Below are 18,269 nucleotides of genomic sequence, written 5' to 3' on the forward strand. Positions count from 1 at the left end.
GGTAAGATATAGATTTTATTTTTTGAGTTCATATCTAGAACTGGCGGTATAAGCCTTAAAAAAAAAAAAAAAAAAAAAAAAAATTTTTACTTCCAATATATTTTACCGATGCATAGTTACTCCAGTTTAATGTTGAGCCAATTGAAGAACTTTAGTGCTTGCCCAAAAGAATCTCAACCGATTATTCAATCAACGTTGCTCTTGATCACCATTGACTATGTACTGGATGAAGTCGAGATCCCACTTTTTTCACTTTCGGTGCATCTATTCTGTAAATAACTCTGAACAAGAGCTGAGATATTTCTGGTTATCTGGGGAATCAACCAACTCCGACCACTCGAAGACAGCAGAATATTCTTTAAATTACCCAATTCATAGCAGCTGCTTTTGTATGCGTTTTCTGCGTAATAACCGGATTTCAATTAGTAATATTGAGTATTATATCGTATGAACCAGATCTGTAATGTTCAATACGTTCTACGTTGATATCAATATTTGTAAAATAATAAAGAGAAGTTTACCTCAATATAGTACGTATTTTCGTTTTAATTTCTGGAGAGTATCATACGAAAGTGTTCTACGTCCTATATTGAGGTAAACTTCTCTTATACTGAAATGGGCGAATAACAAGCTTCGGCTACCTCCCGCTACCACAACTACCATGATGGCACAAGCACTCGACATCCCGAGGTTGAAGTTCCTGATCTTTGAAAAGAGGCTAGTCTTCACAGCCAAACTCATCTCAGGCCAAATATTTGGAATGCTTGCTCTTGGAGGATTCCACAGCCAAGCCTAAGGTCGGTACCAGCACTTGTGGCTCACCACAACAGGCTTGTACTCACCGAAAGATTTCTGCCCAAGCAGATGCTCGCTGCCCTCAACCGTGTGGACGCCGACATCGACACCATAATAAGTAAAAAGAAGGACAGACAACTTTATCAAAGTTCTTGAAACCTGAATCACTGCCAAGTTGTATTTGTTTTTCTTTATTTGTGTTCAGCTCCTTGTTTTTATGATGTATTTGTATTTCTTTTTGCATTTGTAATCTGTATTTTGTAGCCTTTTGTATGTGTTCGCTATATTTTGTAGCCATTTGAATTTGTACTTATGTTATCTATATGTGAACCCCTGGCGCTCGTCGCCGTGATGGGATATTGTGCTGTAATTCTACTTCACAATAAAGATTTATTTATTTATTATTTTACAATGAGTGCCCAGACAAGAGGTATGGAGATGCATGAGGGAGAAGGGTGCATCAGAAAAGTACATAAGGCTTGTGAAGGAAATGTACGAGGGTGCGGTATTCAGGTTAAGAGTAGTGTAGATATGACTTTCTCTGTAGAAGTTGGACTGCACCAGGGATCAGCTCTCGGCCCATATCTGTTTGATCTGGTAATGGATATGTTGGTGAGAGAAGTGAAGATTAGAGCACCATGGAGTATGCTGTTTGCGGATGATATCGTACTGTGCGAACCTCTCAAGGAAAGGTAGAGAAGAAATTGGAGGAATGGAGGAAAGCGTTGGAAGAGAGAGAGAGGCATGAGGATAAGTTGTTGTTGTTATTTGGTTTTTAGGAGCATTAGCAACTAAGGCCATATTGCTCCCGGAATATGCAGTGGTCATTCCCTGACCTTTCCGCATCCTCCGTATTTGGTGGTGACGGGCTCGAACCCCGGTGTAATCAAGAAGCGTGTGCTACGCACTGCTGCTCCTTCCCACCTGGCTAGGGAGGCGCCTATGAGGATAAGTAGAACAAAGACAGAATATATGGTATTAAATGGAGAAGATGAGAGCTCTATAAAACTGCAGGAGGAAAAGCTACCATCAGTTTCGAAATTTAAGTATTTGGGATCGAACGTTGAGAGGGATGGAGGACTAAGTGCAGAAATACAGCATAGAGTACAATGTGGATGGTTGAACTGGAGAAAGACGAGTAGGGTGCTGTGTGATAAGAAAGTAAATTGTAAAATGAAGGGAAGAGTGTATAAAACTGTGGTTAGACCCGCATTGATGTACGGTGCTGAGACATGGGCGATTACAAGGGCCCAGGAGAGAAAGATGGAAGTGACGGAGATGAGAATGCTAAGATGGATGTGTGGTGTGACGAGATAGGACAGGATAAGGAACGACATCAGAGGTATGGTTAAGGTGGGGCCTCTGAGTAAAAAATGCAGGAATCTAGGTTGAGGTGGCTTGGCCATGTGGAACGAAGAAGTGAGGAGTATGTGGGGAAGAGGTGTTAAAAGTTGGATGTGATAGGGAAGAGGAAGAGACCTAAGCTGAGATGGAAGGACAAGGTGACAGAGGATGGAGGAGAGAGGAAGCCCAGGATAGGGAGGAATGGAGGAAAAGAATTAAGGACGGAAATGCTGACCCCATATAAACGTGGGAAGAAGGCGAAGATAAAGAAGATTATACGAATAAAAAAATAAGACTATTTCAAAATGGTCGAACTGAATGATAGTCCGTACTTTTGGTCAACGAATATTCAATTTGAATAAAAGAAAAAAAAAAAAAAAAACTATTCCCCTTAAAGAATCCTCGTGAGTAGCAGTTTGTATAATCACCATCCTCAGCATGGTGGAAAACACCTGCGTTCGAATCCAGTCAATGACGCCAGGAATTTATGGGCCTTTTTCATAATATGGCTGAGTTAGTCGGTATCAGGCGAAAGTATAATAGTTTTTTCGTCCAGCTAACGGAAAAACAACCACAAAACACACGCAATTTGCAGACATGTTTAAATATGGACCTAAGTTGCTGATGCGTATAAAATCCTACAACCAACTTCTTAAACAATAAACAAAAAAGTAACAAGGAAAGCCTATATTAAAACAAAGGCCACTGTATAAAACACTCCCCTATCGAAAGTTAGATTCTTCCATTTAATTATAGATTCTACATAATTTGCTATCCGAGTCTGGTATTAACATAATGAGATTACGTGATACTCTTACAAGTTGTCATTAAAAAAAATGAATTTGGTTTTTCTGAAAGGAAAATTCACCGATATTGAAATCAGTACTCTATCATTAATCACCAAAATGGTAATAAGGTAACAACTTTGCTGTCTTGTGACCTTTGATGACTGGAGTCTATAAGTCGATGTATTTGCTCCTGTCAGCAAGTCTGGCATCTCAAGGCTGTCTGGTAGTTGGGGACACTCCGCCCCTAGGTGACTTTTTATACACAATTCGAGGTTAGTGTCCCTCACATGAGTGTCTCATGTTAGTAGTCCAATTGTCATGCAACTTCACGGACGCGTTATTTCCGATGATAGGGGGAAAACAGAAGTTCAATTTTAAAATAGTTATAGGAAGAAAAAAATATACTTCTGGGACCAAACTTATCGTGAAAGTTAAGAAATTACTGGGCGCGGTTAATCCTACGCATTTTTAATATTATCAAAATGAATTATCGCCTCATCATTCTTGTTATGAATGTTGCCTTCAACAAGGAGTGTGACTGCTTAAGATTGGATGTAAAAGGCAGCTCTGGCCATGCTGTGCCAGCGCACTAGGTCGAAGTTTCTTGGAGTCTATTTTGAGAGTGGGGAAAAGAAAACGAAGTTCGCTGGTGGAACCATACTCTTTGCTTACGAACTTATACATCGGCTCTTTTCAGTGGCATGAAAATTTATTTGTACGCTGGATGCACACACAACAAAATTCTTGAAACGAAAGATTATTAAAGTATACAGAATACAACAAATTAAAATTTCTGGAAATATATATTTCACACTTACCAACTGGTTCATTTTCTTTAATTGTCCACTCTCTCTTGAAATTAAACACAGGGGGCGTGTTTTGACCAGGAAGTCCGGACCCTGGAACAAAATAATGCATGAGGTTTCGAATAACATTTGATTTCAAAAATATTTTAGTAATACCTACTAATGAACACCTACAATTAATACCTACAAGCTTTAGCTTTGTGAAGGATGTTTTTTGTTGAAAAATAGCTGAACTTGTTTATAATAGATAAAGTGGTGCGTGGTTACGAAAACATTAACCAGACAAGGGTCTAGCGATCGAGGTAGGCGCCTCAGTCAGAAAATTAGTGAGCAAGATTAAGGATTTAATGGAGTAAATCCAAATGATAACAGTTTGCAATGGGGAGTGCACTTTTGAAGCACAGATGTATGTTTATGGTACTAGTATTAGCTCTACATAATTCTATGAGCTAATACTAGTCAACTGGCAGCCAGTGTAAAAATATCCCTAATCCACTGATTACTACATTTCTTAAAAGGAAATGTAGTTTTTGGACAACTTGGAATGGGAGGAAAGGAAGGAAATTGGGACCAAACTTATTTCATTGTCTTTTTATTTTTTCACATACACCTGGAACAACGAAAAGTACTTCCTTCTCTGCCGAAAAACAAGTGTATACTTTAAACATTATACATTAGTTTAAAAATTCAGTAATAAGTGGTTTGAAAGGGTTGAGAAACACTGTTTTACACTATCCTTTTCAGTGAAAGGAATACAGTCTTACATATTCTGCATGTAATGATGAAACGACATTTATTAATCGTAGGATGTTTTGATAATGAAATCAGCAAGGTAAAGAATAACACTGGACAATAAATTATTTCATTTTTTGTCTTTCAAATGATTTTTTTTATGTTGAAAACGAATAGTAGTCAATTTTCTATCACTTGGGATGCTGAGTGATATAAATATCAACACATACACAATCAGAAAATGCTGAATACATATCTTACATCAGTTTCTATTATCAATTTTTCAACGAAGTCCTTGAAAGGTTTGGATCTGAACCTATTTGACAATTTCAGCGACTTAAACAAGCAACTAAAAACACTGAATTTAGATTGATCTCGCACTGGTATCTTTAAGTTTCTTGAACTGCACATTGAAAAACAATGAACGATACTGGAACACTTATTTTATCTCAATGTTCCTATTTGAAACATTAAGTTAATAAACTATCTATTTTGAAATTTCTTGCAAGTAGCCCAAACCTGAACATAATACTCCAAATAATTTAGTGTTTCTGATCAGTGATGTAAAATTTGTACACATATCTTCCCTATTTTTAATCCTGTTAGCGTTTAAATAATAAGGAAAAAAGAAAAACGATTGTGGGTAACATAAGTAATACTCTTATGACTACTGGTGTGAGGTATGTCTCGTCTGTTTCTGTCTGGTCCCATCAAAAATTAATGCCCTACGTCTTGATTGCATGTCAGCCGAGATACTTTAGTGATAGTTCTTGTCAGACGTGTCGCGATTAGCAAAAAAACATTTGTAGGAAGGCAAACAGCTCTGATTTACATTATTGTAGTTATATAAATTATCATCTCTTAATGCAATATTCGTCTAAGATTGGGTTATGTTAAGTGCTGAAGCAACCGAACCCATAATATTGGGTTTGTAAAATTCGCGTAGTCAAGGCAACAGCAGATCCAGTAGGGGGCTATCACCCCTTCGTAGACCCTGATTGAATTGAAATAAACTGTTTTATGGTATTTAGTTGTATAGTAATTATTCGTGTTGTGCGTATAATTATGTAAGTCTTGTTAAAAATAGATATGCTAAAATTAGATATAAATTCAATTCTAAATTAGAGTTGAATTTTCAATTACTGTCAATTATTTATCATCGTTATATCGCTTACCCCCCCCCCCCCCCCAAGAAAGTCTATCCACCGCTAAGACAAGGACAATTTGCATAGAAAAAAATTACTCCGTCTGATAGTGGCTATTCAAACTCGAATATAGTCTCAAAAAAATTTCCTTGATTTACGATTGGAAACCGTTTGCAATCTATGACAGGCTGCCATATCCAAAGGGCTGCAACGATCATGCATTTGTATCACATAAATAGTACGCAGACTCAGAATATTATACTATATTGCGATTTTACAGTTGGCATTATTTCAAAAGGAATTATTCGTTCTGAAATTGAAACTTTTTCCTATAATTCAGTTAATTATATTAATGAACTGTATTTAAAAAAAACTAACGACTTAGTATTTACGGTAAATCGCTGTTACGTGGAAGTGCTTTCCTGAAAGGTATAGCAAAATGTTGTGCAATTCACAAGAGTTGGTCATACCGTTAAGTAACGCTTAACGAAGCATACGCTTTGAACAAAAGCCAGAATCTAAAACAGGCTATTTTACTGTTCACATGGATTAATTACCATTCCGTCATTAATACATCTTTGCTACTCCACCAGACAGCTTACACAGGTAAAAAAAAAAAAAAAGGCCTAAGCTAAATACACGAAGTGGCATCAGATTCTGATATTGAAGCCCTTACGGAAGAGTACTACCTCTTCAAGGGATTTTCTTGTAGTAGACCTACAAGAAAGGGTTGGGGCCGGGGTAGTGGTAAAGGTGTCCTCGTAAAAGTGATCAACCTATAGGTGGCCTCTGTGTGACGGACATCTTGCTAAGGAACATTACCTTCCACACTTGACTGCAATATTACAATAGAAGTATCATTCGCGCATAAAAAAAGTTACATTTGTACAGCTGTCACGCTCAGAAAGCCGTTTAAGTACAAAGGACGTGCAGATAGGGAGACATGCGACAGGTGATCACAGCCATCACAATTTTAATATTCGTCTAGTGGAGAGAACTTCAGCACACTGTTGCAATGTTGATGAAAAATTATTGATGGAAGAATAGAACCGAATGGCTGTTGTTTCTTCCACTTCCCCAAAATATCATTAATTAGCTTAATTGGAAGATTTCGAGAACTATTTTGAAATTAACTTTGAGTTATCTTATAGATAGGAACGTTAGCGCCAGCGGTAGTACGGGGATTGGGGGGGGAGTGGACTAGTTTAAGTTCTCTGAATAAAAATAAAGTACAGGCCATTACAAAGAGCCAGGGAAATCAAATGTACAATCTCCTTGGATATAAGCAACAAATTACAGATAAAATCCATTGCAACATTACACTAAACACAATCATTAAACACAATGGTGTCCAACCTGCGACGGCCCACGTGCTGTTCATTCCTTCACATTGTGCTCCCATGTAGGCCGCCTAAGTGTTGTCCACCAACTTTAAAACTAACGTGTCACAAAAGGCAGTTTCAATGTTATTTTTAGTATTATTCAGGGGGTTTTTTGGTATTGCTTTTGATTATGATTTTTTGCATCCTCCTCAGTATTTAATAATATTATTACAACCATATAATAACAATTTTATTATGTAATTGTTGGATTTTCGTAACTATCAGATGCAAAAAAATAAAAAAAAAAAAAACTAAATATAAAACGTTGATAAAAATTATTTCGAAAATACGTAATTAGTGGTACTTGTTCTTTGCCCGCGACTTCAGTATTTTATGTTTCGGATCCCTAACTAAAAAAAAAAAAAAAAAAAAAAAGTTGAATGCCCCTGATATAACATTCAGGTTTGCAAACTGAATTCTGAAGAACCCTAGGTTTCCACAAGATTTTTTTAATGAGAGAGAGAGAGAGAGGAAAAAAAAAAATTATTACACGATCTTTGTTACTTTTTTTTAATGAAAGATAGGAAGAAAGCATAGAAAGAAAAGTTTGGAATGATGGTTTGAGATACAGAAACAATATTTTGATCGAGAGGGAAAGAAAAAAAATCCAGGTTTTAGATGCAGAGTAAACAATATTTGTGATGTTCTTATGCCAACAACGATTAGAAGTCGGGGTAATTCCTAATAAAGATATGTGATCTTGTCTAGAAATGTGAATGTCACCAAAGACAAGCATAGAAGTAGTAGAATGCTTTTTTTGCGAGATATAAGACAGGACTGAGTTTTAGAAGGATTAAACTTAGTTATTTTTGTCCTATTGTAGAATTACCTGGAGATCAGCATTTAAGAAATTGGTAGTGGATATTCAAGAAGCTTTTTTTTTTGCAGGGCAAGGTTTCTCAAACTAGGAGGTGGAATGCAATGTGCTATCATTAGCAAAACTATGAAAAGGATTTCCAGTCATTATTCCACTGCAGGGTAGAAGGAAAATGCTTTTTTCCCCTCTATCGTATCATTAACATACAAGAGGAAAAGAGTGGGAGAAAGGAATGAGTGGAGAAGTTAGAAAAACAGAGAACCGTCTACCATCACCCGCAGTAAACGATCCGAGAAACTATATACCCAATTACAGAAAACAGTCGGCAATCCATAAGATGGAAGCTTGTTTAGAAGGCCTTTATGCAAACATGACCAAAAGCCCTTGAAATTTCGACAGCAACTATTATTAGCCATATGGTGCAAAGAAGCCTGAGGATTATACTGCACCAGCCAAAAAAAAAAAAAAAAAAAATCTGAGTTACCCCGAGAGAGAGAGAGAGAGAGAGATCACCAAGGAAGAGAAGAATGATGATATCCAGCTCAGAACCCCGGGTGTGCCAAGCCCATACTCACCAGATGTGAGCCCCTGGGATACCGGAGTTTCATTAACCTTTTCCATTGAATTTGTCCATAGGTAGGTAACAAAGGCCCAAAATTGAGAAGGATCGGAGCTACTGTTAGAGTAGCACTGTGTTCTGTAGAGTCCTACCTAGGAACCAAGGAAAAATTCAGTTTCGATCTGATTTTTCGTTATCGAATAATGTACAAACATCCAGATCACTTTCATTTATATATATTATAAAATATCTGTAAATATATTGAGGGGCCCAAAAAGCTATATTGATTTCTATTGATCTGATTTTTTTGAAAACTCAAAATCCTTGATACCATTAATGTCCTAGCGCTTTTCTCTTGTTTCAATAAGCGTACAGTTTAATTACTTTTTTTAGCCCGATGAGGACCCTAATTTATTATTACAGTCACCACTGTTTTTTGTTATTGCTATAATTATTTTCATTCTGTTACACGTGCCTACTCTGTAGTTCATGTTCTAAATGAACATTTAATTACACAACTTCTCACCCACAGGGCACACGCCCCGTAGATATTGGTGAGAACGCTGAGAATTACAGAGAATCAACACAAAACAGTCACTAATATTAAAATATTTAAAATTTGTATTAACAAAACAGAGTAAAGGGCAATTTCTTATACATACACGGTTTAAGCGTAAAATTAATAGTAACGAATGGGCCTGGTGTACTGGGGTGCATGGTTGAAATTAATATTGTGATTATCCAACACTGTACCTGAAAGAAACGGGACAGACTTCCTAGTAAGCGTTGAGTACGAGGGACAGGCAGTGAGAAATTAGTTTTAAAACGAGAATAAGTTGGGTGTAGTGAAATGTATTTGTTCAAGAAGAAATAGAGAATCGATAACACAGTTTATGATATTGCACACAAAAAGAGAAACACAAAACTGTTCATTTTCTAATAAATTAGGACTGCGGTATAATCGCAGTCCTTCGCACACAGAGTGAAAAAGATCCAAGTTCGAATCAAGTCGATGACGGCAGGAATTTATGCGCCTTTTTCACAACATAGTTCAGCTAGTTGGCGAGGGTAGTATGCTCTCGCTCTCTCTTGGGTCCAATTGTGGGCTATGCTTTCTCGTATATCCCGCTCAGTCCACAATTGCCCTCCAGAGTGGTGGAGGGCAATTTCAGCATGCCCCCCACGCAGAGTCCCAAAAAATTACAATGGCCCGCTTCTCTTCCTTCGTCAATCATTTATGATTATTATTACATTTGCTCTAGCAAAGAAACAAATCTGCTTCAAACCCAGAGCTGAACCACCCGCACCATGAAAATTTCACTTGCTATGTCCGTGACCTTAATATATTAGTATTTGTTCACTTTCACTATGCAACTAATTGCAATCGCTGAAAAGGATGACGCAGAGAAATTTCGTATGCATTTAAGATGGCGATAAAAATTAACTGACAGCAAACGTAGTTAAAGAATGCGTAGGAAAATAATCATCTCAATAACATATGTTTAATACAAGAAAGGAACATTAAACCAGGAGCTAAATCTTGAGGATTTGGTTTTTTTTTGTTAATGATTTACAAAATTTGTCGAAATTATTTCCCTTACTCTCCCTCTATCAGCTACTTGAGGGTCATTTTCTACCTGCGTTAAAAATATGACTAGTAGGTTTCTAAGTTGCTATTGTGCAACTTTTTTTCTCACAGTCCAGAAATCCGGAGCCTCTGTTTTTAAACTTACAGTGTTGGAATAGTACAATAAATCCTTCATGACATTAAAGAAAAACTTATCAGCAGTTGCGATCAATATAACTATCAGATGTGTCTAAAAATGGTGAAAAATGTTACCTAACCTGCCCTACATTCTGTTGCTACTCCTCCCCTCTCAATCACCTCACCCGTAAATTAGACATGACCTATATCTTATCGCTGTCCCGCTGCAGTACTAAACGTTTCCAGAAGCAGGAGGGCAACCTTAGTCATTGTAGTGAAAGATTCGCGTCCCACAAACTGACCCATGTCTGACAAGAATAGTTCCCACTTTTTATGTTCAGAAAGGAAGTTTTGCTTTCTGTAGGTGCCAGTTTTAATTAGTCAAGAATCTTTGGCAAGGTGGGTACGTCTGACGTCACACGTGACAACTTCTGGAGGCAGTAAACAAGAAAGACGACTAGCCAGGTTAACGAAGAGCAAAAGCAAGGGCAATAAGCAGATAGAGGGCGTGGCTATTCTCGGCATGCGAAACCAACAATAAAAATGAATTTAACAGCCATAATTACTCCTGAAATTCCAGCCATGGGAAGTAATGAGATTCGCTACCTTGGTGTAGAAAGAAAATTATGGCGAGATTTTTCGATCAAATTTATAGCGATGCATGTATTATATGCTATTTTTCTCTCGACTTACTTTCTTTAGATGTCCATATGTCCAGGTTCGCTTACAATATTCCACCAAACATGCATCGACTTGTTATACAACGGAAGTTGCATCACCTTCCTACCACGCTGTTTTATTTTTGAGCAATGCAAGTTAAATCGTTGCTCGTTAGTAAAACAGGTCATTCTTATCCATATTCATTTATTTCAATCCAATGAACAAAAATATTCCCCTAATATTTTCGTCATCATTATCTGTACTGCAGTCCAAGAAAGCCCCGAAAATGGAATTCAACAATTTTATTACAACAATAAAATTCTATCAACTAATTTTTAATACAGATTTCTAAGATAATTCTCTCTTTTGGATTTTTACATTGCCATTAACAACGTCAAGTTGCTATTCGTAAGTTAGTAAGTAAAGGAACACGTGTTGTGTAAATAACTTCAGTATAAAATTTATAGAAACCCTTTCAAATTTCTTTAAAAATTAAATTTAATATGTTTATTAATATAGTGAGGTCTCGGAATTAAGAGTACCTAAGACCTACGGAAACCAAAAAGCCGCCCTAATCAACAGTACTATTTACTGATTAAGGACTTTCGTGGATGGCTTTAGCAAACTAATCTTATTCAGTTTATCGGGCCTGACTACATGGAAAACACTTGTCATGTCAGATTCTGGGAAGAGTTGATATGTACTCCCTGCGATAATCACTGAAAATACGAGATTATGTTTCTGAGGAGACATTTGATTTGACGTTTTGAAACTACCTATCACTTTCTACAATTGTTTACTTTAATAAAAGAAATGAAATAGTAGCAAATGATGCAAGAAAGCAAGCTTATACACCGCAAAAAAAAAAAAAAAAAAAAAAAAAACCACTAACGCTCCCCATTTCATCTGTCCAATCCTTCTACAGTTTGTCTAGTTCTTCCTTGAATTTATTCAAACTACCCACCCCCACAACACCACCAGTGAGTTTGTTCCAACAATGAATTTTGGAACATGAATCATGTGCGTATTCTGATCAAGAGGAAGGATTCCATAAGCATTGAGCTTACTAAATCCATTCCAGGCCGTAAACATCTCAATCAGATGTCGCAGGCCACTGCAATTTGCAAAACTGAAGCCTTTCCTGGTAAAAGCACCCTTTTGCTCCCCTCACCAACCTTGTTACTTTTCTCTGACCGTGAAACGTGGACCTGTTCCAACAGGTCCACGTGGGACGTGTTCCTAAAATGAGGCTTCCAGACCCGTATGCAGTATTCAAGATGTAGCCAAACAATTTCCTTATAAAAAGGGATAATCATCTCCCTATCCCTGCTGGCAAAATTCCTGTGCATCATCTACAATACCATTCGGCTCTTAAGTTAGAACTCTTAGTCAATAAAAAAAACCTCGTGCTCCTTCAAGAACAAAAATAAGCGACCAAATCTACCGCATCTTTATATGTTATTGTATCAAGGATGTTATTTTCAAAAATAGGTTTTCTAAGGGCACTGTTAGATTAATTTGAAAGCAATTAATTCTTTTGTAATTAACTACTGCAAGCTTTCGAAAAACACGCATTCGTCCGAATACATTTGGAATCATCTGTATCAAGTTTTAATCCAGTAGAACTTGCAAAAGCAACTGCTGTTTCTTCAAAGTGGATAGCCTTAAGTAACTGGGATAAGTTTCTTGTATCGTCTGCAGTGAACTAAGCGCATTTATGTAATGAAAAAGATTTCTGTCTGGACTCCGCAATCCACTGATTTATTTTGTGTGCGCAATACATTTACTTTTCGCACATTTCTGTAGAAATTCTGTGCCCTGGTAGGCCACCTTAATTCTTACCACTGTCCACGGGGAGTCTTGCCCAGCTAAGAAGAAATAGTGCTATAGCCACTCTCCCTTTTTGATGAAAAGGGAATGGATTTTTTTTTTTTTTTCTGATATATAATTCTAAACTTTCGTACTGCTATTTCATTAGAAAGGAATTGATTGCTTTCAAATCAATCTAACAGGGATAAATACTTAGAAAGCTTTAACTATTTCTGAAAATAAAATTCTTGGTAAAATAACAGATATGAAGATATGGTAGATTTCGTTGCTCATTTTTGTTCTTGAAGGAGCAACGAGCTTTTACTGACTAAGATTTAAACTCAAGAGCCTGTTGGTATTGTAGATGATACACAGGAATTTTGCCAGCAGGGATAAGGAGATGATTATCCCTCTGTATAAGGCAATGGTTTGGCTACATCTGGAATACCGCACACAGGTCTGTTGGAAAAGGTGCAAAGAAAAGCAACAATGTTGGTGAGGTGAGCAAAAGGGTGTTCTTACCAGGAAAGAATTCAGTGTTGCAAATTGCAGTTTCCTGCGAAATCTGATTGAGGTGTTTATGGTCTGGAATGGATTTAGTAAGCTCAATGTTGATGGAATCCTTCCTCTTGCTCAGACTACGCATATGCGGGATGTACGGAAAGTAGAGCAGAAGTGAAAGTACCAGTATGTAAGTGTTTTAGCGGTTTTTTTTTTTTTTTTTTTTTTTGTAGTTGTCAGCGCATCGGCTTCTGTGGCCATAATGCACCTCCCAAGGTTTTTGCAGTACTTTGATCCAAGCCCGAGGCGGGATTCGAACCCACGACCTTTGGGTTGCCAGGCTTTTAGCGGTCACTTCATGTAAATAGAATTAAAATAAAAGTTTCTCAAGGTGGAATAATCCAGTTACCTTTTGACCATTACGCACCCCAACTCTTAGCAAATGATAGAAACCACAGAGATCTTAGTTGTTAACCAGATTTGAACCTTTTATCTTTCCATTCTGAAAGCACACAAATTAACTGAGCTAGTATAAGGGAAGGAGGGGAATGCTTCCAACAAACACTGATCTTATCATTAAAGAGAAAGTTGTCTAGCATGCAACAAACTTCGCAAAGTAGACCATTTGTTTTCGCAAGAGATTACCATTTTTTTTTTTTTTTTTTAATGCTACTTCAAAATTAAATCAGGTTAGCCAACACGAAAATTCCATTAAAAAATACTAAATCGATTCTTCCCTAAAAAATCGAGATACTGTACTTCCTCGATCTTTTAGGGAAGAGCTGTCTTGACAGTTCCTTTCTCTGATACGGTCTTCTACTACTTTTTTCAAAGGGTAAACCTGATCTTCCGTCATATTGTTTTGGGTGTGTGATATCATTTATAATAAGTTTCTTGTAACTTATATCTCACTAAAGATATTGTTCGAAGTCATGTTGCAATTTGTACGCGTTGCTCGTTTATTATTATTCTAACTTACCAAGAGAATAAATAAACGATAAGCAATAATAACTCTGCATTTCTATGGTCAAGACAATATGATCGATATAAATATACATCAATCTACCCGTAAGATAATCTGAGGCTATAGCTTACTCAATAGGATCTAAATTAAAGCTTCAGGACAGTTAATCAAAAAGTCCGTTCTAATTTCACTTCTTGCATATTTATATATTATATAAATATGCAAGAGAATAAGCACCAGACTTGAACTTCATAAATCATGAAAACAACAATTCTAAAAAAGTTAAATTCACTAAAGTTCATGGTCCTCTTATCTCAAGCCTTCAGTTGAAAACCACCGTGCCAAAATTTCGCATTCGCTCATATCCACAGGCTATAGTGCAGTGTCCTGGCCAAAGGGTAAGCGGAGGAATTTTAAAAATGGCACTTAATTATTGTGTGGCTGGGCTGATAACGCGTGCAGTAGGCAGCGTCTTAACAATGGTTCCTAGTCTTTTTTTTACTATGGCCGTGATACACGAGTTTGCTTCCTACTACAGTACTTTCAACCCACTCTCTGGGGCCATTTCATGGAGTTATATTATTAACTGAGAGGAAAACAATGTGGACAAGGGCTTAAGGAAAATTAGTTCTCATTCTGTTGTTTTCTTCAGTCGTTTTGTAAGATTGCATTTGTTATCATGAAAATTCCATATCACCGATTTCTAAATGCAAAAATTTAAGTTCGCGCTGCAACTTCTTTAACGAAGGAAGTCGGAGCATCGAAAGAAACACCAACACTAAATAGATTTTCCACAGGATTTCAATGAGTAAATCGATAAATATACAAAAAAAAAAAAAATAAATAAATAAATAAAAAAAAAAAATACAGCAAGAATTATTTTATTGCGAAAAAATTCTTTGATGTCTTCCAGCAGAAGAATGCTGTTGGATTTTGTGAGATCGAAATGGAAGCGTCATTAGAGGGGGGAAAATGAACAAGACGACAGGTGTAAACTTATGGATTAGAAACAAGGTGGCTTAAACTAACAGGACTCAACCGATTGCACGTGTCCTAAGGATGCTTTGTCCGTTTAAGATAAAAATCGTACACCTCCAGTTAAGACCAATGGAACGAATTTCTCTTGACAAGCCTTCGAAACTGCACTTACTCGGCAGGAACAACATAGTAAATAGACTACATGCGACAGAGTTGCTTCACCGGGCAGAAACTGTCCAAAGTTGTTACCAAGAAAATAAAATTTCTAAATGAAAGAGAAATCTTTTGGACAGTATTAGTGATAATATGAAGAAAAGTGGGCACTTACAAAAGATCCAGCAAGCACCAAATGAACTTTTCATTATTGCAGGCTGCCAATCAAACAGTGTCGCTTGTATCTCATTGGCTTCCAATACTGACAAGCAAGATTCACAGTTAGTGTGTGTATCCCTATTTAATCTAAACCTTTGATTAAATAGATATCCACTGCACTCTGCGTATTATTTTTTTTTTTCCTTCCTAGTTTTTTTTAATTCATTATTCATTGAATCTAGACAGATTTATGAATCACACAGAGGTATAACTACAAATTCTGGGGATCCTGTACGCTAACCAATTGTACTATCCCAATCATCGCACTCCATCCCCCCCCCCACCTCCACACCCACAAACATTAAGGAATCCCATAAATGTGACAGACCTTGAAGTATAATTTCTTTATCATAATTCAATTTTATCGGCCAAGGCCAGCAGATTAAAAACAAACGGACTAAATAAATGAATGAATGAAGCATCTCAACTTATAAAACATACATTGAGAAACAACTTACGTTCACTTAGATAAATGATAGAATGTCTGCCTATTTGCGCATTCCGCCTATTTCTTTATTATTAAAAGCGAACGTTCACTTTTAATAATAAAGAAATAGGCGGAATGCGCCGAACCAATCATAGCCTTAATCAGAGTATTAGCTACAAGTGGAAAACTAAATCTTTCCATTTAAACGTCAAGCTTTCGCGCATTCAAATGCATTCTCAGACTTTCAGAAGTAGTTTTTAATAAACACACACAAGTTGCACAACTACAAACTTCACCAGGGATTATCCTTCTCACCACGGGATAACTGGTGTTGACCAAGCACACTAAATGCCCAGAAGTTGGAACTAGTAAGTGTCAAGGAAACTAAGACGTAATATATCTGTAAACAGTATATTCTATACTTGCATATTCGTGGGTGAAGAAACTTAGGCAAGCGAAGGTGAAGATATTCATCTCGGAATACAGCACAGGACAGATCACGTCCTGCGAAAAATGACATACCCACTACTAGTTAAGATATGACGGCAGACATTCATGACAACATTCTGGCTAACACATCAAAAATTGCGACTTACGTACAAGAATGTTGCATCTGAACAGTTGCCGATCGGCGGTTGAAAAAAAAAACAGTGCGCTGGTCTGAAAAATCTCGTTTCGTTTCATGTTGACAGCAGACAGCACGTGACAAGAGCAACATGAAGCAACAAACTGAACGTGCGTGTTTCAGATAATGCAGGCTGGTAACAGTTATGTCAAGAGAGGCTTTAGGTCCTTGATCGAAGTGAAGCAACGGCTGACAGTTGTAGACTATTTGAACGTCGTTCCGAATCAAGAGCACAATGCTTGTTATCAAGGGTGGTCTTTCAACAGGACAATGAACCAAACCACCGGCCAGAGATGTGCAAATATAGTGTATACAATATTCAGGAGATCATCACCTCGCTCGGTTCAAGAGCTCTCCGAATGTCATGCCCAACGAGCACCCGTGGGATGAGGCTGAATGGACTTGACCACGTGGGAATCGTCCATCAGCGCAATTATGAGATGCCCGCAGGCAGTATAGTGAATCATATCTGTGAACATGTTTTGTTATCTCGTGACATTCATGCCTAAGGAAGCTCAACCGTTTATTGGGTGCTCGTATTTCAGTGGCCAGTAAAATGAAATTCAAACCTAACTTTAATTTTCCCCTTCTATTTTCAAATGAATGGGCACGTATTAAGAACATAAAGTAACAAGTGAAAGCAAAAAAAAAAAAATAAATAAATAATAATAAAATAAAACATAATAATAATAATAATAATAATAATATATATCTGTCAATATTCTGGCTAACACACATCAAAAACCACGACATATACAAAGGCAGCAGTAAATCCATTGAAATTAATAGCACAGAAGTTCTAAATTTATAAATTTCAACCCAATAACAAATCAGGAAATACAATTAAAGAGGTAAAGCATACTGGTACTTTGTATATCAAAAACTTTGCATAATACCTTGCACAGATACCACATACGTGAAACCAAAAAAGAAAAGTTACAAGAGACTACGCGATGAAAAATACCACAACAAAGTGGAAGTCATCATTTATATGAAAGTGGACACCAACCAAAAAACCTAATTTTAAAAAAGCAGAAAACACGTGTCACAAGAAGCTATTTTTAAAACAAATTTAGATAAAAATTATCACGGAGGAATCTCGGTGGATTACCCGATTTATTTAATTTACTAAAAAAATTTAAAAAAAAAAAATAATAATAATAATAATAATAATAATGAACATCAACTTAAATTTACATTAACGTCAAGAACGCAAAGGAGGTCTACGAAACTAATTAACAAAATACAAGTCGCTAGGCTAAATATAATTTTTAAAAAATTACATTGTAGTATCCAATAAATAAAATTTATTAATTATTATCAAGGCACTATTAAGGGTAAACCACAAGCTTTTTTTTTTTTTTTTTTTTTAACCTTGAAAAAGGTAAAATGTGCAACCTGTTTAATACGAATTGTTTGTGGAGAAGTTTAACCAAAGCATTTTGCACTGGAATAAGTAAACTTTTACTAAACAAGGGAATCAAATCAATAGAAATAAACTTAAAACGATATATTAAAGCACGTGTATACTAGTCTTAATAGCAACCTGATGGCTTTTTTCAGTGAGCTTTCCAAAATACAGTACTTTATTAGTCAAATAACATTAGGATAACAAACTGGGACCGAATATTCAAGAATAAAAAAGGCAAAAAAAAAAAAAAAAAACAGGAAATATAATTAAATACATTGAGACCACGACGAGAACATGTTTTTTTGGTAATTGTTGGCGCATCGAATTCTGTGGCCATAATGCACCTCCCAAGGTTTTTGCGGTACTTTGATCCAAGCCCGAGGCGGGATTCGAACCCGCGACCTTTGGGTTACCAGGAAGGCATTTTACCCACCCGGCTAGCCCGGTCG

The 18,269-nt window shown here is 36.7% G+C and overlaps 1 protein-coding gene across 2 annotated transcripts in view; it reads right to left on the reverse strand.

The window, feature by feature from the left end:
• LOC150081598 (tyrosine kinase receptor Cad96Ca-like) overlaps window positions 1-18,269 on the reverse strand; it is a 222,436-nt gene that overhangs the window by 198,099 nt on the left and 6,068 nt on the right. For both annotated transcript variants that reach the window (XM_090379461.1, XM_090379460.1), the window contains exon 2: window positions 3,746-3,826. In XM_090379461.1, the coding sequence (XP_090235587.1) occupies window positions 3,746-3,826 (81 nt within the window). The remainder of the gene's footprint in view (window positions 1-3,745; window positions 3,827-18,269) is intronic.

This window comes from Mastigoproctus giganteus, chromosome 8 (assembly GCF_048544385.1).
Source record: "Mastigoproctus giganteus isolate SK-2022 chromosome 8, ASM4854438v1, whole genome shotgun sequence".
Lineage (NCBI taxonomy): Eukaryota > Metazoa > Arthropoda > Arachnida > Uropygi > Thelyphonidae > Mastigoproctus > Mastigoproctus giganteus.